General features: G+C 37.5%; 1 protein-coding gene across 3 annotated transcripts in view; it reads right to left on the bottom strand.

Annotated features, from left to right (window-relative positions):
• Positions 1-24,781, bottom strand: part of PBX3 (PBX homeobox 3) — a 220,627-nt gene that overhangs the window by 15,939 nt on the left and 179,907 nt on the right. For all 3 annotated transcript variants that reach the window (XM_041725869.1, XM_041725871.1, XM_041725870.1), the window contains exon 5: positions 17,430-17,565. In XM_041725869.1, the coding sequence (XP_041581803.1) occupies positions 17,430-17,565 (136 nt within the window). The remainder of the gene's footprint in view (positions 1-17,429; positions 17,566-24,781) is intronic.

Below are 24,781 nucleotides of genomic sequence, written 5' to 3'. Positions count from 1 at the left end.
AGTTTATGTAACTTGCCTGAGGTCAATAATCATTTTTGTCCTTTTTCCACCATGCTTTATCTAATAGACCTGTTTTTTTCTTAGCACTCTGGGTAAATAGTTTATTCAATTTTCTTTATTTGTCATTGTATTAAATGGTTAGGGCTACAAGAGTATGTAATGCAAAGTATTCTGGCTCTTTTATGGTTAAAACATGGGCTAGCCCACAAATCCGAACCATCTTTTCTTCTTTTTTAGAAAGTAAGTTCCAAATTCCCAATAACCGACTTGAAAACCAACTTCTGAAACATAACCCACTTCTAATGGGAGAAGTGAACAAACAGAAATTCAGTTTCCATAATATTTGAAATAATTTAAAACAGATTCACTTGTCAAGTACTACATATATTTTTTTTATTTGAGGCTGTGAAAAATTTTATTGCCATAATGTACTGACACCCTAACAGTTTGGCTTTGCCCTTTCTACTCTATGCGTGATAGACTGAATGGCTCATGACATTCACAAAGAGGCTCATATGCAAAAGTATATAAAACGTCAGCCTCCAGGCCACAGTACACAGAAAACAAATGACACCGTTCATCTCCCTAAAACACGTGCTTCGGGGTGCTTCTAAATTACCACAGACAATGTTTTCAGTTAAAGATTTTTTTCTTTAAAATTACTTCTCTCATTAAATAAAAATAAAAATGTGTTAGGTGTGCAGCTAAATAGATTCCATGGAAAGCCTGACAGATTTTGAAACCCTGACATCATCAGTGCCTCTCGCGAGCTGCATGGAAAGGTGGGGCCATCTCTCAGGCAACACACCAGCATCCCCAAATTAAATCTCAAAGCACTTTTTAAGTAATAATGAACTAGATAGATATTCTGTCCAGATAAATTTCACGTAACAGAAAACCTCAGCATTTATTCAGTGTTCTATGTAAAGAAGCCCTATAGCCAAGCCTTCTGTCACGGAAACACTTATTTATTCAATCACCACTCCCTACTAAATATACATCTCAGTTCTCTTTTCTCTTTAAAAAATCCAGAAGATTTAATTGAATTTATTTAAAATGGTACTACCTACCCTTTCAACATATAGAATTATTTCTCATTGAAAATGAATCACATGCATTTTTAGAATAAAGAATAACACCAAGGGTACGTATATTCAGAAACTAAGAATTTAGACACAACCCCGCTTGCCATGCACCCCAGCACTCTCTGGCTCTAATCTTTATGGTGCCTGTGAAAAGCTAGGGGACGGGGGTAGGGGACTCCTATTACACTAGTTTGTCAAAGGCCTGAGCCTCTTTCCTCTTTCTTCTAGAATCTTGACAAGGCTTTGTAGGTATCACATACCCAGCAGGAAAATTCTGATGAATGGGTAACAAATTAGCATTTATTAAGCACTCATGACATACCAGGCCCTGTACTAGGCATTCTACAGATATGATCTCATTAGGCCCTCAAACCTCTGAAAAGATTATCACCATCCTAATTTTACAGGTTGAAAAATGGAGACTTCAGGCTAAATAACTTGCTCAAGGTGACAGTGCTACTTAATAGTGGTGGCATGGCCTGAGTGACTTTTCTGCACTTTTCTATACTGAATGTACAGTCAGGGGGAGTTAAAGTGCCAATTTCTCAAAATAACTGATATGAAAAGACAGTACCACTTTTCAAATAGAACATACATAACAAAACTTGCTTTTGGTAAAGAACCTGGTGTGCCTATGGGGCGATGGTCTAAACATCTAATTTTAGAAAGTCAAGAAGGAGAAAAGGAAACGAATTATACTACTTCAAAACTTCTCTCACTTGATCTTTGATCCAGTCACCTGATAATATCCTAGTGAAGTGACCCAATTAGTTTTTTTTTTTTTTTTACCCCTTTTCTACTCCTGAATTTTGAGATTTGTAGGGCAAGTCACAAGCCCAGGCTATTGGCTGATTCTGCCAATGATTCTACCTGTTGGCTCATCACTGGCCACATCATTCATTCCACACTCATATAAAGAGTACCTGGCAGACAGTGTTCCTCCAAAGCAGTCCCTAACCACCACCTTTGACCTCCCAAATCCAGGCTTACCCTCACTGTCATTCTGTCCAGGTCCATATGTCCTCTTGTAATAACAACAGTTGTAACGTTTATAGAGGGCTTCTTAAGTGCCAAGCACTATTCAAACCATGTCATACATATTAACTCATTAAATCTGCATAACAATCCAGTAAGGCAGGTTCTATTATTTACCCTATTTTATGGATGAAAAAACTGTGGCACAAAGACTTTTAAAAGAAAAAAAGAGGGCAGTCCCGGTGGCTCAGGGGTTTAGCGCCGCCTTCAGCCCAGGGGGGGATCCTGGAGACCCCAGATTGAGTCCCACCTCAGGCTCCCTGCATGGAGCTTGCTTCTTCCTCTGCCTGTGTCTCTGCCTCTCTCTCTCTCTCTCTCTCTCTCTCTCTCTCTCTGTCTCTCATGAATAAATAAATAACTAAAATCTTAAAAAAAAAATTAAAAAAAAAAAAAAAGAAAGGAAGGAAGGGAGGGAGGGAGGGAGGGAGGGAGGGAAAGTGAGAGGGAGGGAGGGAAGAAGGAAGGAAGGAAGGAAGGAAGGAAAAAGTATATACAGTATGGTTCAGAAAGAATATCTGAAAAGAACATGTATATTAAGAAACATTACAAATATCTAAAGCACTGTTAATTACCTTTGGGGAGTAGGACTAAGAGTTTGAAGTCGAAGGGAGACTTGAAAGAAACAACTTTTGGTTTTGTTGAGCTCTCCTATATGCTTTTTAAGAATTTCATTAATTTCTGCACTTACATTCATTATTCCTTCCTTCCACTATTTAAATTGAGTGTCTTTTAATACCTTGAGATGAAGTTCTTAACTCACTGATTTTTCAGTCTCCTCACTTTATATACATATTTAAAATATACACACTATACACAATAATATATAATCGTATATTATAAATAACAAATACATATAAGTATATATAATTATTTTATGTATAATACCAACATTATATATATAATATATATCTAAAGTTATACATTTCCTCTTAAGCATGGGTTTAGCCATATCCCACAGGTGTGGTGAAAGGTGTATTTTCATGATCATTCAGTTAAAATATTTTGCAATTTTCATTGTGGTCTCACTAGCTCATGAGAATACTACGAAATATATTGTTTCATTTTCAAATAGAATTTCTAGTTATCCTTTTGTTACCAAGTTGGAGTTTAATTCCACTGTACTCAGAAAACATATTCTGTATTAAATTACTTAAAATTTGTTGAGAGGTATTTTATGGCCCAGAATACAGTTAACTTTCAAAATGTTCTGCAAGTACTTAAAAAGAACATGCATTTGTAGTTGTTGAATATAGTGTTCTGCATATATCCATTAAGTTGTTTGCTAATTGTGTGGTTCTGGAACCATCAGCATCAGCATCAGCATCAGCATCACTTGGGTTCTGCAAATTGTCAGGACCCATTATATATCCTTTGAATTGAATTTCTAGGAACAAGGCCCAGGAATCTGTATTACAAGTTCTCCAGATCATTCTTATGTGTGCTAATGTTTCAGAAGCACCTTTCTATGTCCTGATTGTGTGTGTGTGTGTATGTGTGTGTGTGGGGGGGGTTTCCAATGTGCAAAAATCTATTGTGATTGTGGACTTACCTATTTTTCTTGAAATTCTGTAAGTTTTGCCTTATGTTTTTTGAGCTTCTGCTATTTTGGTACACACAAATACAGAACCACTGTGTCATTATTATTTAGTGCCTCCCTTCATCTCTAGTAAAACTTTTTGCCTTGATGTGTTTTTTATCTGCTATTAACAGAGAAACACCAATTTTATTTTGAATAAAATAAAATTTCTCCCATACTCTTATTTTCATTCTATGTCCTTATGTTTTAGATGTGTCCCTTAGGGGATCCCTGGGTGGCTCACTAGTTAAGAGCCTGCCTTCGGCCCAGGGCAAGATCCTGGAGTCCCGGGATTGAGTCTCATGTCGAGCTCCCTGCATGGAGCCTGCTTCTTCCTCTGCCTGTGTCTCTGCCTCTCTCTCTCTGTGTCTCTCATGAATAAATAAATAAAATCTTAAAAAAAAAAACTGTTAGATGTGTCTCTTAAAGAACACACATAATTAGGTTTCATTTTTATGTCTTACCTGACAATATTTGCCTATGAGAGTACTCAATTCATTTATACTTAATGGAATTACTTGTATATTTATTTGGATATAAACTTAACATCTTACTAAGTGCTTCCTATTTGTCCCACTTACCATGCTCTCCCTTCCCCCCTTCTTGCCTTCTCTTAGATTGCTTATTTTAAAAATTATTCCTTCTTTTTAAGCAATTAAAAAAAATTGTTTCTTTATTAGTTTAGAAGTTCTACATATATATAAAAGATTTTTATTTACTTATTCATGAGAGACACAGAGAAGAGAGGCAGAAACATAGGCAGAGGGAGAAGCAGGCTTCCACCTGGAGTCTGATGCAGGACTCAATCCCAGGACCATGGGATCATGACCTGAGCCAAATGCAGACACTCCACCACTGAGCCACCCAGGCATCCCAAGTTATATATTCTTTTAGTATTCTTTATATGACTACCCTAGAAATTACACATTCATGACTATCAAAGTCAAACTGGTACTTTTACATTAACTGGTACTTTTATTAGCTTTTGCAGAAAGCACAAGAATGTTTGAACAAGAATGTTTGAACACTTAACTTCCCCTCATAACTTCTGAGGCATTATTGTTGTATATTTTAATTCTATACATATTATAAACCAATAGGACATTATTATTATTATTTTAAACAATCAATATTCATTTATATTCACACACATACATTTACCCTTTGCTTTTCCACCCCTTCCTGCATCTCCCAAACTCTATCTGGTGTTTTGGTTTTTTATTTTTACTTCTGCATGAAGAGTATTTTTGGTACTTCCTTTCATGAGAAAGGGGTACAAATTTTTATTTCAACTTGTCTATCAAAGGATATTTCTGGCAGATATGGTATTTTAGGTTGATGTTTAATTTAGTTCATCTCTTTAAAGATATCATTCCACTATATTATGGCTTTATTCTTTTAATTTAGAAATCAGTTGTTAGTCTAACCGCTACTTCTTTTTGAAGGCAATCTTATTTTCTCTTCTGGCTGCTTTTGTTTCAACTGTGATTAGTGTGGATTTCTATATACTTGTTCTGTTTGGGGACTCTAGATTTTCATGAATCTAGGGCTTGGAATCTTCCATCAGTTTTGGAAAGTTATTAGCCTTTACATTTTAAATACTGCTTCTGACCCACTCTTACATTTGCTTCTGGGGCTCCAATTACATTTATGTTAGACTCTTTATCTTATTTTTTAAAGGATTTTACTTATTTATTTGACAGAGAGAAAGAACATAAGCAGGGGGAGCAGCCACCTCCTTGTAGAGCAGGGAGCCCAACGTGGGGCTTGATCCCAAGACCCTAGGATCATGACCTGAGCTAAAGGTAGATGCTAAACCAACTGAGCCACCCAGGTGCCCCAATGTTAGACTTTCTACTGCATCCTCAATGTCCCTATTTTTCTGATTTTCTATCCTACTGTCTCTCCATTTTTTAGGGTTGTTATTTTCTTATGACTCATCTTCCCATTCACCAATTCTCACTTCAACTATGTCTAATCTGCTTTTAAATCCATTCACTAAAGTCTTGATTTTGGTTACTGTATTTTTGGTTCTAAAATTTCCATTTGAACTTTTTTATGGTTTCCAATCCTCTGACAAAATTCTCCATTTTATCTTTTATTTCTTTAGGTATATTAAGCAGAGTTATTTTATAGTCCATATCTGATCCTTTTATTTTCTAGATTTCTATGGGTTTTTTCTATTTTCTATTGTTTCTATTGGTTTTAGTCCGTGTTGCCATGTCTTCTTGTATGTCTGTTTTTCCCTGCTATGTGCCCAATGTTGTATTTGCTTTGTTTACAGAAACAGCTTGAAGCCTAGAATGCTGCTATCTTTTTCTATAAAAATCATTATATTTGCTCTGTCCAGGCACCTACAAGTACTAGCAATCCAATTTCAAGGACTGTGGTATTTTGAAGCAGAATTAAAGTCTCTGTGAGTCTATGTACTTCCATGCACTCTTGGTAGGGTGCAGCCCTAGGAGTCTAAGGCTTCTCTCAGGGAAAAAGCCTCCCCTGGTATATCCTAGAGAGTTGGACACCAACCCCCTACAAAGTTGTCAAAAGCATTACTTAACCTTTCAGTCTCTTAGTCACTCTCAGAACTAACAAATGACCCAAGGAAATGTCATTTCCCCTGTTATTTTCTTCTCATCTACAAGTTCCCGGATTACATCCTTTTGCACACAAAGGAAATAGTAGACAAAACCAAAAGACAACCCACGGTATGGGAGAAGATATTTGCAAATGTCTTATCAGATAAAGGGCTAGTATCCAAGATCTATAAGAATTTATCAAACTCAACACTCAAAGAATAATCCAATCAAGAAATGGGCAGAAGACATGGATATTTCTCCAAAGAAGACCTACAAATGGACAACAGACATAAAAAAATGCTCAACATCACTCTGCATTAGGGAAATACAAATCAAAACCACAGTGAGATATCACCTTACACCTGTCAGAATGGCTAAGAGTAACAAGTCAGGAAACAACAGATGCTGGTAAAGATTTAGAGAAAGGGGAAACCTCTTACACTGTTTGTTGGTGGGAATGCAAACTGGTGCAGCCACTGTGGATAACAGTGTGGAGGTTCCTCAAAATAGAGCTGCCCTATGACCCAGCAATTACCCCACAGATACAAATGTAGTGATCTGAAGGGGCACCTACATCCTTTTGGAATGAACTTAAGTGGATGACTCCCAAGCTACATCTTTAACCTTGACCTTTCTCATAGGTTATACTTCCAAACTGAACATTTTCCAACTGAGATACTGATGGCAATGCAAACCTGGCATAACTATCACAGACCTTTAATTTCCTCTCCATCAAACAAGCATTTTTCCTTTATCAGATACTATTAACACCATCTTTACGCTAAAAACCTCAGCCATCTTCTAATACTCTTTCCTCCTCATATTCATATCCAATTGTTTACCCAATCTCCAAAATAAAAGTTCTACCTTCAAAGTGCTTTTCAAATTCATCTCTGTTTTCTACTTTCAGTGCCCTAATTTGAATCCTTGTCATTTCTTTCCTGGATTATATCAATAATCTCCTATGTAGTCACTCTCATTTCAGTAGTTTCCCTTTCAAATTGATCTCATACATTGGTGCTAAATTTATCTGTCATAAATCTGATCATACCACACAACTCAGAAACACTTATCTTCCTTACTTTTCTTTGTAGCACTTAGTATATGACGTGATAATTATATTATTATTCATAAGTATATATAATATTTTATTAATACATACCTCAATTAAGGTATATATTATTCTTCTCTCCTCACTAGAATATAAGCTCCACAAGGACAGAATCTTTTTTGTAGTGACCAAAAATCACTAATTGAATTAATATTGTTGAATAAATTAATGCAAAATAGACATCTAAACTGCTCAACCTCATAAATGTAGGCATAACTGCAGACATCTAAACATCTCCACATCATAATTCCAGACCTTCTCCAATCAGGCTCAATCTTGACTTACTACACCTAAATCATTTCTTAAACAGTCAATGTATGTCAATGTTCTAGACACTGTGCTACGCATTAAGAATATAGTGCTGAATAAGACTGCAGTCTCAATCAACATGGAATTCACCATCTATCAGGGGAACAGCATTAAACAATTCATTACTTAGTGCTTGCTTCAGGAGCACATATACTACAATTAGAACAATTCATTATTTGGGGTGTCTGGTTAGCTCAGTTGGTGGAGTATGAAACTCTTGATCTCAGGGCCCTGAGTTTGAGTCCCACATAGAGTGTAGAGTTCACTTAATTTTTTTTTTTAAGATTTTATCTATTTACTTGAGAGAGACAGAGAAAGCACAAGTGGGAGAAGAGGCAGAGGGAGAGGGACAATCAGACTCCCCGTGGAGCACAGAGCCCATCACAGGGCTCAATTCCAGGACCCTGAGATCATGACCTGAGCCAAAGTCAGATGTTTAACCAACTGAGCCACCCAGGTGCCCCAAAGTTCACTTTAAAAACAAAAGAATTCATTATTTAGTTATAATTGTGATACATGCTATCAAAGAAAAGTATAAGAATCTAGGAGATTATACAATGGAAGATATGAACTGGGAGTATAAGGAATGCTTTCTTGAAGAACTGACATTTGAAGTGAGCTTTGAAAATGCAATAATTAAAATGTTTACACATTTTTGTGGGGGGAGAGGCAGGGTTAGACCATTCCAGGCAGGAGAAATAGGATAAACAGCATAATAATAATTATTATTACATCTTCTCCTTACTCTGTGATAAGCACTCTGCTAGGCACTTTACATATATTATCTCACTGAAATTCCTATAACCTGATAAAGTACATGCTGTTTTTATCCAAATTATACCTATGAGGAAATGAGGCATGGTGAGGTTGAATGACTTGCCCAGCCAGAGGTCACAGAACAATAAGTTGGGAACCTTCCCAATTCTCTCAGTTGAAAGTAAACCCATTCTTATATCCAAAATGACACCACGTGCCCCTACGCACCCCCCAGGTAAATTTGGTATTCTGTCAGTAACACATTTGTCTGTCTCCTCCAAGAAATCTGACAATTCTTAGGGAGAAGAACACTAACTAATTTACCTTTGTTGCCACAGTGCCAAGCACAATACTTATATGAGGCGCTCAGGACCTGTTGAGTGCATTAGGAGAATAGCCCAAAAGCCCAAATACTTTTGGCTGGATTAAATTAATTTATTTACATTGTAGTTTCTACTCTCAAAATCCATATTCATTTTAGAAAAGTAATATGCTTGTGCATGGCTGACAGAAAAATCAGGAAAGGGGAAGAGAAGCCAAAACACAAGGACAAAGGAAGACCAAGAGCATCTCTGGAGAATGCCAGATCTCCTGGGGTGGGAATTTCACAGAGTCAACATGAGGAGTGAGAAACCAGAGGGCTTGAACTTGGAGCCTGTTCTAATCTGGTACCTTTGTTCTTCGGGCTATATTTTATCAATCTTCTGTTCACTTCTCACTCCCTCCTCTCTACTCTGCTCTGGGCCCCAGGAGGATAACCTGTATACCCTGAGCCTTCTGGTCAAAGGAGGTCAATGCAGGGAGATGAGGAAAGGGTCAGAAAGTACTGTCAGAGCAATCGTTCCTCTGACACCTTTGTGTAAAACGGTCTTTAGTTAGAGTTTTAGTTACTATCCTTCCAAATACAGCTTCTATGTCTTGGCTGGGTTTTGGTAATCCTTCAGCTCTTCAGGGCAAGGGGTAGGAACAGAACTGAGCATCACTGGCACCGCCCTCTATGGTTTCCCTGCACTCTGCCCACGCTTCTGGAAATAGTCACTTTATTAAAGTCTCCTCGGATGACTCTAATTTGAATGTGCCATCTGTTTTCTGCTGGGACCCTGCCTGATGTATTGGCCTACTGGTCTGACATGCCTCAGAAAAGCAAGGAACTGGAAAGGTGAGATGCAATGATGAGGGACAGGCATGAGGAGAGACGGCTGGGAATACATGGAAGCAAGAGAAGGCAAAGAGGATAAAATCTGGAGGGACCATGATTCTGATCATGGCTTCTTCTAGGTAGTGGGAATCTCGAAAACTACCACATCTAAGCTGGAAATAGTTTCTCTGTCCTTAGTTTGGGCATCATGATCAAACTAGTGTTAAGAGATTTCCTAAAAAAAAAAAAAAAAAAGAGGGGGGGGCAATTTAAAATAAATAAAACACCTGACATCACTGGAGCAAACTTTCAGTGCCCTACTAATGACAGCACTATTGTTTGTAGGGAAGATGACAAAAGCAGACCAGAGGCCTCTGCTTTCTTTAAATCTCGCAGATATATGAGTTATCTGTACTCTGTTACAGCATCCTCAAAGCTCCCAACTCTTTACAACCTGCTCCTTTGTTCTTTGCACGTTGTTTAATGATGTCTACCTCCACCAGGACACACAAGCAGAGTCTTTATAGAACACAGGGTCTGTAGCCTTCTTTCAAAACAAGCGAAAGAACCGCTTTAACAAAATAGCTGTCTCTTTCCTTCACCTTGTCACCAGTTCACCGGCTGCATACTTACAGTAGAAATCCACTCCTACCTTCCTGTCTCCTGCCAAAACAACTGGACAGGCCTTTATGGATAGCTGAAGAAGATACTGTAATTTGATAGTCATCCCTTTTTTTCCTGCTCTAATTATTATTTTAACAGGCTTCTCCTGATTTTAATAGATTTTTTTTTTAATAAGGAAATCTTACTTACAAATTTTAATTAGCTTACTGAATATTCACTGCTTTGGAATAAGTAGTTTAATGAGTAAGGAGACCTCAGGCTACTAACTAGCCTGGAGTGTCTAAAGTAGCTTAGGGAGAAATGATGCAGCCCTAGCAATAGAAGCCCAGGCCTATGCCTCGCAAACCAGGGCTCTGCAGCTGGGGCCCCAGAGATAGAGGAATCACACTGCCTCTTGCAGGAAAAAAGAAGTAGAAATCTAGTTTCTTGCTTTTTATCAAGAACCTCTGTGTAAGAAGAACCTCCAGTTCTGCCACTCGTAAAGACTTGTGACTCTGTGAAACCACTTAACTTCTCTGAACATCAGTCTCTTCATCTGTAAGAGTTAAATAATAATTTTTCTACACTAGACTGTTATAAAAGTGGGTCTTGTACACCACTTTAAAGGCTCTAAAATACGTTAGTTGAATGAATGAATGAATGAATGAATGTTGCCAATTAATCGCACTAGTATTTCAGGTTCTCATCTGTTAAAAAAAAAAAAAAAGAAAGAAACCAAACCCTCAATCGATTCTTTACAGTACACTTCAATTACAGTAGCAATGAAGAATAAGAGAACATTTTTCATTCTAAAAACACATAGCAGGGAGAGTAGGGCCAGAGTTATTTAAACTCAAAATTGGAATGAGGAGAATAGAATTTTTTGGTGACTTGCTAATTTGAATAATCAATGCAAGTTAGCTCAATTTCAAAAAGTAAAAGCATATTAGTATCTGCTTCACTAATTAATACATGACAATTTAAATATGATTCTCAATGCTTATGACATTTGAAATAATTTCTTCTTTTGTGACTTTTCAGGGTGTTATGTAAAAAATGGGGAATGCCAGCTTATTCAACCAAACCAAGCCTTGGGAAATCAGTCTCAAATTCTGAGCTCAACCTGTAATTCTATGTTAAGGACATTTATAATATGTTACCACAAATTAATGTCAGATTAACATTAACTATAAATTTTTCACTTACTAGTACCTATTTATATAATATATAGCGAACCTAAAAAACTATAATATATGTTAACTTCATATGTCCAAAACCAAACTATTGATCCCTCCCTTCCCCTGAAAAACCTGTTCCTCCCAAAAGCTTCCCCATCCACTTAAAGAAAACTGCATTTTTTTGCCGCTCAAGCCAAAAATGTTCAAATCCTCCTTGCTTTTCCTCTTATATCCTACATTTCATCTATTGGTAAACCCTCCTAGCTGTATCTTCACAATTATCTGGAATCCAGCCACTTCTTACCACCTCTACTACAAATATTCTGGTCCAAGCCACTGTCATCTTCTGCCTGGATTATTGCAAAGACCCCCTAACAGGGGGCTGCTTCTCCTTGCCTCCTTTGCATTCTTTAGCTATTAGCCACATGGCTTGTTCATTCTTTCCTTCAATCTTTACCAAAAAATATTTTCCCAGAAAGGGTTTTCTTTACCACTCTATTAAAAATTGCGCACTTTACTCCCTGTTCTCCTTCCCTCCTTTTTTTCCTCCATAACACCTACCACTTTATTCTAATTTATCATCTCATTTACTTATTTTATCTGTTTGTACTCTGCCAGGAAAATATAAGTTCCATGAGGGCAGGTTTGATGTTGTATAGGTAGCAAACTTTTTAGTCAAGTGAAATATATATATGCCAAAAAAGGGGCACACATTATAAGTAGAGAGTTTGATGAATTTTCTAAAAAATGAAGATACCCATGAACCATCATTTAGATCAAGAAACATCAGGGGTGCCTGGGTGGCTCAGTTGGTTTAGCGTCCGACTTTTGGTTTTGGCTCAGGTCATGATCTCAGGGTTGGGAGATGAAGCCCTGGAAATTTCTTTCTCCCTTTCCGTTTGCTCCCCCAACCCCCTCACCTCATATGTGTGTGTGTGTGTGTGTGTGTGTGTGTGTGTGTGTGTGTACACATGTGTGTGCAAGTGTGCACATGAGCTCTCTCAAATAAATAAATAAAACTTAAAAAAAAAAAAAAAAACATCCCCTTTCAATCACTATTCTCCCAAGGGTAACCACTTTTATCCCGACTTTTAACATGAAGTTCAATTTTGCCTGTTTTTGAACTTTTTTAAAAAAGTAGTCTCTAGGGGCACCTGGTGACTGGGTTGAGTTCCTGGGGTCCTGAGATTGAGCCTTGAGTCAGGCTCCCTGCTCAGTGGGGAGTCTGCTTCTCCCGCTCCCTCTGCCTCTCTCCCCGGCTCATGAGAGAGAGCAAGCAAAAAAGCAGGTTCCACGCTCAATGTGGAATTTGAACTCATAACCCCGAGATCAAGAGTCTCATCCTCTGCAATCTGCATTTTTCACTCATTATTACTGTTTCTAAGATTCACTCAAACTGAGTATATGTAGTTGCAGATCATCCTTTTTCATGGCTATATAGTAACCTGTTATGGGATTATACTTCAATGGATTTATCCATTTCCCCCAATCAATGGACAACTGTCTCATTTCAAGTTTTTTTGCCATTTCAAACAATGTTACAATGAATGCTCTTAACATGTCTCTGAAATACATACACAAGAAGTTTTCTTTTTTTTTTTTTTCACAAGACGTTTTCTAGGGCAATTTCACTTAGAGGTGAAATTATGAATTGAATGGTATATGTATATTCAAATTTATAAGATAATGCCAAAAGTTTTCTAAAGTGGCTATGCTATATCCATTTACATTCTTACCAAGAATATGTAAGAGTTCCTGCTACTGTATATTCTTGCCAACAATGTGTGGACTCGGTATGGTCAAATTTAGGATTTTCTGCCACAATCTGAGTAATGTAAAATGTTATTTCATCACAGTTCTTGAATCACATTTTCCTGATTATTAATAAGAAGGATCTTCTCATATAACTGACTATTTAAGATTTCTTTTTTCAGGTCCTTGTTGGTGTCTTTTGTCTATTTTTCAAATATGTTCTTTTTTTCTTAATAATTTGTAGGAATTGGGTGGCTCAGCGGTTTAGCACCTGCCTTTGGCCCAGGGCGCGATCCTGGAGCCCCGGGATTGAGTTCCACGTCGGGCTCCCGGCATGGAGCCTGCTTCTCCCTCCTCCTGTGTCTCTGCCTCTCTCTCTCTATGTCTATCATAAATAAATAAATAAACAAACAAATAAATAAATAAATCTTAAAAAATAATAATAATAATTTGTAGGAATTCCTTATGTATTTGGGCTTTTAATCTTGCTTATACACTTATAATGCGGTCTGTGAGCTGAGACACTTGCGGTGTGTGAGCTGTCTTCACATTTTAAAAAATATTTTATTGGAAATTATTTCAAACTTGCAAAAATAAAAACAGTACAAAGAACATCTGTGTTGCCTTTTACTCATATTCACCTGTTACTAAACATTCTGCCCCATTTGTTTTATCATCTGTGTGCACTCATGCATGCACACTCTCTCTATGTTTATACATGTTTGTGTCTATGTTTACATACATACATGCACACATATATAAACACCCATACACACACATTTTCTTCCACATGAGAGTAAATTATATACATCATGGTCCTTTATCCCTACATAAATCAGTGTGTATTCCCTAAGATCAGAGATAATCTCTTATATAACTATAGTACAATTATAAATTATAATTGACTTAATAAATTTAACCCAATATCCTTTATGGTACTTTTTCCCCTTCAGTACAAGATCTAGTCTAGGGTCAGGTATTGAGTTTATTTGTCATGTCTCTATCCTCTTTTAGTGTGAAACATTTCCATGGCCTTTCTCTGACAATTTAAAGAATATTGCTTCCATTCCCCCTTTTTTCCCTAACAGAACACTCCTCATTTTGTTTGTCTGATGCTTTCTAGTGATTAGATTCAGGGTACATTCTTAGATGAAACACTACACACAATGTCCACCTGTCCCTCTTTGGTGATGTTGCTTCTAATCACCTGATTAGGATTTTGTTCCATTTCTCTACTCTATAATTGCTTTTATCTTTTTCTTTTTTTTTAAACCATTGCAACTAACAAAGGGCCTGTGGAGAGCCATTTTAAGATCATTGTCATCAAAATTTCCCCCTAGATTTATTTTCTTTTTTAAGATTTATTTACGGGGTGGGGGCCAGAGACACAGGCAGAGGGAGAAGCAGGCTCCATGCAGGGAGCCTGATGTGGGACTCGATCCCGGGACTCCAGGATCACACCCTGGGCCGAAAGCAGGCGCTAAAACGCTGAACCACCCAGGTGTCCCTCCCCCTAGATTTAATATCTACCGATGATTCTTGCCTGATCCAGTCTTGACCAAAATGGTTGTATCATGTTGATGTTTCAACCTTTATTAAGTACTTTGATAAAGATTTTACCACTGAAGTTATCAATCTTTTCCTTTGTTGCTTATACTTTTCATGTTCCTTTTTTAAAAAGATTTTATTTATATATTTGAGAGACAGAGAGAGTGAGAAAGAGGGAGGGAGTGCACAAGCAGGGGAAAGGGTAGAGGGAGAGGAAGAAGCAAGCTCCCCAGAGAAGCAGGGAGCCTTATGTGGGGCTGGATCCCAGAACCCTGGGATCATGACCTGAGCCGAAGGCAGACACCTAACTGACTGAGCCACCCAGACACCCCTACTTTTTATGTTCTTTTTAAGAAATTTTTTCCTACCTTCCAAGTACTAAAAATATTTCCTTACATTTTCTTCTGAACGTTCCCTACTTATTTTAACTTATTATTTTAAAGTCTTTCAAGCAATAAGGAATAAATCAGTTTCATATACCCTAAATCTAGTAAAAATATTGTTGCTATAGTTGCCTGTTTTCAATTTTTTTAAGTTAGCTTTGTATACGAACAATTTCTGGATTTTAAATTTAATTACATTTTAGTATGATGTATATTTTAAACAATGCTTTTTCTCTTTAAAAAGGAGTTAACCCATCAGGTCTGGAACATTCTCTGCTTTCACTTCTAACCAAACTTAAACAACAGGGCGCTAATTTATAAGGCTAGCAGCAACTGATGTGTAATACTTAAAACGATAACATCATTGTTCCTATTTCAGAGATGTGTAGGAGGAGAGTTGTAGAGGGGAAATTAACTTCTTTAGGCAGGAAAAGCGTAAAGAGGGAAGGAAATTGTCACAATTTAATGCTTAAACTGATTCCTGAAATTCTGCATTTGAAAGGCTGAACTGGGAGGAAAAAAAGGTCAGCAAGTCTGCTTTATAGATAGACTAAGTCTCTATTATTTTTATGTCCCAAGCAATTACTAAAAAAACTTTTTAAACCTAGCAAAGCTGTTTTTCTATCAGAAAATAAGTGAAATAAATACAGGAATGTACTTAAAAAAAATAAGTAATGTGTTCCTAGCCTATATTAGAAACAGAGCAAAACCTCCCTGGTTCAGAGCAGTCAGAAGGAAACTTTTCTACCACTTATTACATAGCATGTATTAGGCAAGTCCTACATGACACACAAAATGCTAGTAGTACACTAATGAAAAGCCAGGATCGTATTGCTTTAAAAAAAAAAAAAATACAATCTGTGTTACTCTCCAATGGTAACTGTTATAGAAGTAAAAAAGAAACAGAAGCATGAAAACACTTTAATGAAATTGGACCTGCAAATATTTGAATTCTAACCTCAGAGAGCTGTTGTGAGAGCTGGAAAACTGGGCTTGGCATCATCAACTGGCATTTAGCATGAGCCAGATCCTTTCACTAATATTCAGGGGAAATGCGCACACCAGAAAAATACTTAATTTCATCTTCCCTGTCTGACCCAGCATATTATACTGTTCCTTAAAAGTTCAAGTGGCAATGAGTATTCTATAACACACTCTATATGTCTTCACAAATTGGTAACTCAAATAAACTATATTTCAATTCAAATTGAGCAACAGGAATCAAGGTAAGCCACTATTTCATAAGAGAATGACATTAACTCTTAAATGACAGCTTAATTATAAATCTAAGATTGTTCTAAAAATCTAAGAAAATCTAGAGGTTTTATGGGAAGTAATGCCAAAACAGAAGCTGGAAATCCTCTCAAACCCAGACTCTAATCACTTAAAGAACAATGACTTAAAATACTGATATAACATTTTCAGTGGAATCTGAAGGGGATTCTTTAATATCTTGGACTTCAGATGTACAGTAGGAGTATTTATTTAGAAACCACTTTAAAATTTTTGTGTCCCATGACCAACAGGGAACATTGAAATTTCTGCCAATAGTTAGCTTTTCCATAAGTTCCATTGCAATAGCTGGTTGGTAATTATCACATTTGCATGCTATAAAGAAAAGCTATCCTGATGTCAATATATAAACAGTATATGTGTTTAAATAAAATTTTATTTTAGAGCTAATGCCAGTAAAATATACTTATTTTATAAGGAATTACAGTTGTTTATTTGTCTCCAATCCTCAATCTAAATACCTATCTATCTGCCTAAAATTAAATGTATTTTTGTTAGATGACAGCTAATTTCAGGGCTACAATTTATTACAAAGAAACGTTAAAAAAAAAAAACAACTAAAAATCAGTGACAGGTATAAACTTAATTCTTTTTAATGAATAACAAGGAAGCAAAGAAATCCTTGGGACACGAATATCATAGCATGGTTACTAAGAAAAGACTTAGTGAATTTCTCAAAGCTTTCACCAAAGAGTTATATTAAATTTCCTTTCGGCAACAAATAAATTGGTTTCTCACTGGTAGAAGCTTAGGTCAGTCATCTAAATCAGGGGAAGCAGGACTATATGCCATTTACTGAAGAGTCACTTAAGTATAAACCGTGTCCCTCTCTCCCCATGGCATGTTTACGTCCTCTCTATAGAAGATTTACACTGGGGTTGTGGGTGATTATCTTGATTCTTTGCCATGTAGGATTAAAAAAAATTACCTAAGCTTTAAAAGCTTGCATAAAAATATGGAAATATCTGTATTTTCCTTTTATCTTCCTTGATAATGGAACACATGGATCTGAAATTTGGTATAACTCTGAAGAATAGGGTTCCTATATCAGTAGGGAAACGAGACAGACCCATGGTATCCTCTCACCTGTGACACTGTGATGCTGCATTTCTTGGCCAGCTCTTCTTTGGCTTCTTCACTGGGGTAGGGGTTACTGAGGTGTGAGTAAAAATATTCATTCAAGATTTCTGTGGCCTGTTTACTGAAGTTACGCCTTTTCCGTCTATGGCAAGAACCAAAAGAAAATTATAGTTATAATCAGCCTTAACCAAAGAGGGATATATTGATTAGAATTATATCAACAAATTAGATTTCTATTTTTAAACATTCTTAAGGCCTGATTTATACAACAATATCACGATTATGCTCTTGGCATCCTCCAAAGCACTATTCAACTCATTTTAAGAGGTAGGATTACTAAAAATACAAGAATGTGAAGTACAATTAACTTGATTCTTTAATTTGTTCAACAAGGATCTAATGAGTTATAGGTACTCAATGAAGATTCCGTTGGAACAAAACAGGTAAGATCTACCAGAGAGTTTATAGGAGATTGGAGGGTTAAGGGAGAAAGTAGAAAGTTAGGTGGAGAAAGCCATTAGACATGTATCATGGAAATAAATAAATACAAAGTATAACCATATCAAGTGTCATGAAGGAAAAGTATAACAAAACCATAGAGGAAACTTAACATAGATTACAGAGTCAGGGGATCCCTGGGTGGCGCAGTGGTTTAGCGCCTGTCTTTGGCCCAGGGCGCGATCCTGGAGACCCGGGATCGAATCCCACGTCGGGCTCCCGGTGCATGGAGCCTGTTTCTCCCTCTGCCTGTGTCTCTGCCTCTCTCTCTCTCTCTATCATAAATAAAGTTAAAAAAAATTAAAAAAAAAAAAAAGATTACAGAGTCAGGAAAGGTTTCCTTGAAGGAGTGACATTTAATGTGAGATCTGGAGAATGTGTAGACATTAGTCAGACAAAGAGTAGAGGGGAAGAAGAATGAGCAGAGAAAGTGGTCTTGAAACAGAAACGAGCTTGTAAAGTTCAAAGGAGCAGAGGAGACTGGAACACAGTAAAAATCAGAGAATGTGTGAGTTGCGTATGAAAGGACTGGCAGGAGCTGGATTATATATATATATACAGGCTTAACAGATCCATAAGAATTTTTGGATTTAAGTATAGTAGGAAGCTATTAAAGGCTTTATGTCCCAAAAAGATCATTCTGACAGCTGAGAATAGTTGGAGGAGGGCATGAAAAGAATTGTAGACATTTAAGGGGACTGCAATGTTCAAATTGAAAGATGATGGTAACCTGGCATAGGGTAAGAGTAATGGAAATAAAATGATTCAAGATTTATCTGAAAGGTAAAAACAATAGGACTTGGTGATGGATTGGATGGGGACAGTGGGCGAAGAAGAGAAGGAAAAAATACATTAAGAATTTCTAAATTTTTCTGCTTAAGCAACTATCTGGACTAAGGCATGATTTGCTCACAAGGGAGAGTAGGGGAGGAAATTTTCTTTGTTTTTTTTTTTTTTTTTTAATTTTTTTAATTTTCTTTGTTTTTACTGGGAAAAGGGTGGCAGAGTCAGAAGATCAAATATTTACTAATAATTTATTTCAAATAGCAAAAATGTTATTTATATTTGGGTTTTGTTATTACAATTTTAAAGAATTCCAGCCTGAAAATTAGCATTTATCAGATTTCACTTTAAAGTAGATCCTCCATTTTTGCTTTTGTTTCTTTTGCCTTCGTGGATGTATCTTGCAAGAAGTTACTGTGGCCAAGTTCAAAAAGGGTGTTGCCTGTGTTCTCCTCTAGGATTTTGATGGAATCTTGTCTCACATTTAGATCTCTCATCCATTTTGAGTTTATCTTTGTGTATGGTGAAAGAGAGTGGTCCAGTTTCATTCTTCTGCATGTGGATGTCCAATTTTCCCAGCACCATTTATTGAAGAGACTGTCTTTCTTCCAATGGATAGTCTTTCCTCCTTTATCGAATATTAGATGACCGTACATTTCAGGGTCCACTTCTGGGTTCTCTATTCTGTTCCATTGATCTATGTGTCTGTTTTTGTGCCAGTACCACACTGTCTTGATGACCCCTTCTTGCAAGATACATCCACGAAGGCAAAAGAAACAAAAGCAAAAATGAACTATTGGGACTTCATCAAGATAAGAAGCTTTTGCACAGCAAAGGATACAGTCAACAAAACTAAAAGACAACCTACAGAATGGGAGAAGATATTTGCAAACGACATATCAGATAAAGGGCTAGTTTCCAAAATCTATAAAGAACTTATTAAACTCAACACCAAAGAAACAAACAATCCAATCATGAAATGGGCAAAAGACATGAAGAGAAATCTCACAGAGGAAGACATGGACATGGCCAACAAGCACATGAGAAAATGCTCTGCATCACTTGCCATCAGGGAAATACAAATCAAAACCACAATGAGATACCACCTCACACCAGTGAGAATGGGGAAAATTAACAAGGCAGGAAACCACAAATGTTGGAGAGGATGCGGAGAAAAGAGAACCCTCTTACACTGTTGGTGGGAATGTGAACTGGTGCAGCCACTCTGGAAAACTGTGTGGAGGTTCCTCAAAGAGTTAAAAATAGACCTGCCCTACGACCCAGCAATTGCACTGTTGGGGATTTACCCCAAAGATTCAGATGCAATGAAACGTCGGGACACCTGCACCCCGATGTTTCTATCAGCAATGGCCACAATAGCCAAACTGTGGAAGGAGCCTCGGTGTCCATCGAAAGATGAATGGATAAAGAAGATGTGGTTTATGTATACAATGGAATATTACTCAGCAATTAGAAATGACAAATACCCACCATTTGCTTCAACGTGGATGGAACTGGAGGGTATTATGCTGAGTGAAATAAGTCAATCGGAGAAGGACAAACAGTGTATGTTCTCATTCATTTGGGGAATATGAATAATAGTGAAAGGGAATATAAAGGAAGGGAAAAGAAATGTTGGGAAATATCAGGAAGGGAGACAGAACATAAAGACTCCTAACTCGGGGAAACAAACTAGGGGTGGTGGAAGGGGAGGAGGGCGGGTGTTGGAGGGGAATGGGTGACGGGCACTGAGGTGGACACTTGATGGGATGAGCACTGGGTATTGTTCTGTATGTTGGTAAATTGAACACCAATAAAAATTAATTAAAAAAAAATAAAAATAAAAAAATAAAGTAGATCCTCCAGTAACTAAGAAACACTTCCCCAAATAATTTTCTTTCTTTCTTTTTTTAAAACTTTATTTTTTTATTTTTTTTAATTTTTATTTATTTGTGATAATCACACACACACACACACACACAGAGAGAGGCAGAGACATAGGCAGAGGGAGAAGCAGGTTCCATGCACCAGGAGCCCGATGTGGGATTCGATCCCGGGTCTCCAGGATCGCGCCCTGGGCCAAAGGCAGGCGCCAAACTGCTGCGCCACCCAGGGATCCCCCCAAATAATTTTCTTAATGCTGTCCTCCAAATAATTTAATGATCTCACTTGTGATATCCTATACTCAGGAAAGAGAGTCAGTACATGCAGTTGTAAAATGTGTAGACCCTATGAGATTCTTCTAGTTAAATGATGTCATTAACATCGCAGTTTAAGTATGTGATCTATGTCTCAACATTAAGGGAGAGTGAAGGGAGTAAGAAATCTAGGTCTGATCAAAACATCTCAAGTTACGAGTCTTGAAATTTCCTAATTTCAATAATTTTTTGGAAGGTTAAACCATCAGTAGTTTCCTAAAGAATGAAGAAGAGATTCAACATCTACTTAGGTATTAAAATCAATAGGATGTGATGATGAATTAAATGGAGGAGGTGGTGAGGAAAGAAAGGGAGGGAAGGAAAGGGAAAGAAAGACACCAAGAACAGCAGTTGGGATTTTTGCAGCAGTCACACATTCCTCTGGCCTGGGGGCACTTTGAATAGGTACGCTCTGATGAGTAGGTGTGAGTGGGTGAGTAGGATGGAACAGGTCTAGAATAGGTATTGAAACTGTAAAATCTACAGATAATTACCTGGCCCACAGACCATATTTGTGAAGACCATACAGTAATGACCTACCCCTGAAAATCTAAGTTTCTGGCTTCTTAGGAAAACTTGGAAGATCAGTCACACAAGTCCCACATTCTCAGAAGCCAGTCATAGGCTGAAGCCGAGTGATGGCTGTGCCCTCAGATATGTTCTAATCCTCACTCCCCAAGCCAACCATTCCACTCCATTTCATCATATGTAAGCATGTGAAGTCTAAACATGGAGTCCAGAGAGCCCTTCTTTGCTGAGTTCCTGAATGGTTGAATAAAACCAATTAGATCTTTAAAATAATAACAAACAAAAATAAACCACAGAGTCCAGCAGAAGACTGAGGCTATACTGGAGTAGATGACACAGAGCATTTCTTTGGGAAATGAAAGGAGGAATGAACAGGAACACATCTGGGAAAATTAAGATAAGTTTAGCTCATTTGTCGACTGTGCCTAGGAAAGGTTTTAGTAAACACTGAAAAACCTCAGAGAACAGATTTAGGAGCAGAACAAAATACCTCACCCCAGATAGTCTGGTTATGTCCAAACAACTAGAGTCCTTCCACTAGAAGAGCAGAGGGATCTATGCAAATTTATTCTTAAATGTTTCATGCAGGTACATGCTTCAACTTGTCCAATTACCAGGAAACTGTGAGTGTGGCCTTATGAGAAGCTAGAGTGAGCAAGAAAATCATGTATCTGAATGGGTATGTTTGCCTAGAGCAGACACACCTTGCCTTCTCAGTGTGGAGGGCTTGCTAAAAGGCACTACAAAAATAGAACCAAAGCTCAGTGTTTGCATTCACTTGAAGGCATAACACAGAACAACTTGGTGTTACACTTTATTTATTTTTTAGAAAAACATTCTGTAGAAAATGTCCATTAAACATCCCCCTAAGTTTCTTTCCCCCAGGGTTTAGCACAGTCTAAGTGGCTGTGCCTCAGGCCATGGGCTCAGTCCCAGTTGCTGTGCTTCATGGAGCCTCAGTCCCAGGGCTACATTCCATCAGCATCACAGTATCACTAAAAGCAGTCTCTGTGGAAGAAGGGACTCTGTTCCAAGCTCTGTCACCTTCTCATTCTGCCTCTGCTTACTCTGACTTGTTAATTCCTCCTCTTGGAAGAAAAATAAATCATTTAGGTATGTACATTATGATGCAGTTATGTAATAAAAAATAAAGCACCCATATTGACAAGAATGGGGAAATATCAGCAGAAATAAGGATAGTAACAGTTAGGAAGGATTTCTTTCTGAAGGAGGTACTTTTTTTTTTTAAAGATTTATTTATGATAGACAGAGAGAGAGAGAGAGAGAGAGGGAGAGGCAGAGACACAGGAGGAGGGAGAAGCAGGCTCCATGCCAGGAGCCTGATGTGGGACTCGATCCCGGGACTCCAGGATCGCGCCCTGGGCCAAAGGCAGGCGCTAAACCGCTGAGCCACCCAGGGATCCCCTGAAGGAGGTACTTTTAAATATCTTTGTTACATAATATTTTTTATTAAAATACTCAAAGTTGATAAACAATTTTGAAATGTTTTTGTTTTGTTTTGGTTTGTTTTTTTGACATTTTGACACTACCTTAACTCTTTGACTTGAGCTATGAAAAGTATGAAGTAGAAATATTCATTCATCTAGTTAGTCAATAAATTACCTTTTGTAGCTTATTACATTTAAGAAGCTTGGTGGAATTGTGGGGATTATAAATGTTCAAGACTTGGCAGTTGCTTTCAATGACAATGTGGCTTCCTAGGGAAAGGAAGAAATGTTCCTGGAAAGCCATAATAAAGGTGGTCTGAATGAAGTCTGGTGTAGAGAACTGTAACAATGTAGTTTCAGTACTGGAGAAAAGGCAAGGACCAATCCAGTGGAGTAATTTAAGTAAGCTTCCTAAAAAGAGAGCAGTTAGACTAGGCCTGGAAGAATGAACAAAGTCTCATGAAATCAACCAACACGAGCACTTGCTCCATTCCAGGCTCCACGCTGGACACCCTCACATATGACAACTCATCAGTGGTGACCACGTTGGGGATGGGGTTGGGAGAACAGGGTTTACTGTGGAAGGCCAGGGATGGGAGTTGAGAGAGGAGGAGGTAAGGGATGGTAGTGGTTCTAGTCAGAGGAAACAGGTAAGACCAAGAGGGATTTTCATTTTGCATAGGAAAGAACAATTTAATGATATAATGAGAACATTAAAAATGTTTAAACTTTGATCTAATAATTCCAATTCTGAGCATTAATCATTAGGAAATAATCTGAAAGATCACAAAGTTTCAATGCATAAAGATTTTCACTGAAATACTAGTTTCCATAAAAATCTATTTAAAATAGTATCCTCAGGATCCCTGGGTGGCCAGCGGTTTGGCGCCTGCCTTTGGCCCAGGGCGTGATCCTGGAGACCCGGGATCGAATCCCACATCGGGCTCCTGGTGCATGGAGCCTGCTTCTCCCTCTGCCTGTGTCTCTGCCTCTCTCTCTCTCTGTGTGTGTGTGACTATCATAAAAAAAAAAAAAAAGTATCCTCTTTCCATCATTATCTTGCCTATTATCTTGTTTTATTTTCTTCACAGCACTTATCATCCTGTTACATTTCATTGCATAATTGAATAGAATACTACAGTGCACAGGCATACCTCATTTTACTGTGCTTCACAGATACTGCAATTTTCACAAACTGAAGGTCTGTGGCAGTCCTGCATTGAGCAAATCTATCAAAGCCATATTACCAACATTTGTTCATTTGGTGTCTCTGTGTCACATTCTGATAATTCTTATAATATTTCAAATGTTTATTTTATCATTATATTTGTTATGGTGATCTGTGATCAGTGATCTTTGATGTTACTATTGTTATTGTTTTGGGGTGCCAAGGATCATGCCCATCTAAGCAAACTTAATAAATGTTGTGTGTGTTTGGACTGTTCCACCAACCAGCCTTCCCCCATCTCTCTCCATCTCCTCAGGCCTTCCTATTCCCTGAGACATAACAATATGGATATTAGGTCAGTTAATAATCCTACAATGTTCTCTATGTGTTCAGGTGAAATCTCACTTGAAATCAAAAGCTAGAAATGATTAAACTTAGTGAGGAAGGTATGTCTTCTTTAAGCTTGGTAAAAGGCCAAAACTAGGCCACTTAAGCCAGTCAACCAAGTTGTGATTGCAAAGGAAAAGTTCTTGAAGGAAATTGAAAATGTTACTCCAATAAACACATGAATAATAAGAAAGTGAAAACAACCTTATTGCTGATGGAAAAAGTTTTAGTGGTCTGGATAGAAGATCAAACAGACCAAACATATTCTCTTAAGTCAAAGCCTAATCTAGAGCAAGGCCCTAACACTTTTCAATTCTAGGAAGGCTAAGAGAGATGAGGAAGCTGCAG

Source organism: Vulpes lagopus, chromosome 12, assembly GCF_018345385.1.
Source record: "Vulpes lagopus strain Blue_001 chromosome 12, ASM1834538v1, whole genome shotgun sequence".
Classification (NCBI taxonomy): domain Eukaryota; kingdom Metazoa; phylum Chordata; class Mammalia; order Carnivora; family Canidae; genus Vulpes; species Vulpes lagopus.
This window is presented reverse-complemented; position numbering and strand designations above follow the sequence as displayed.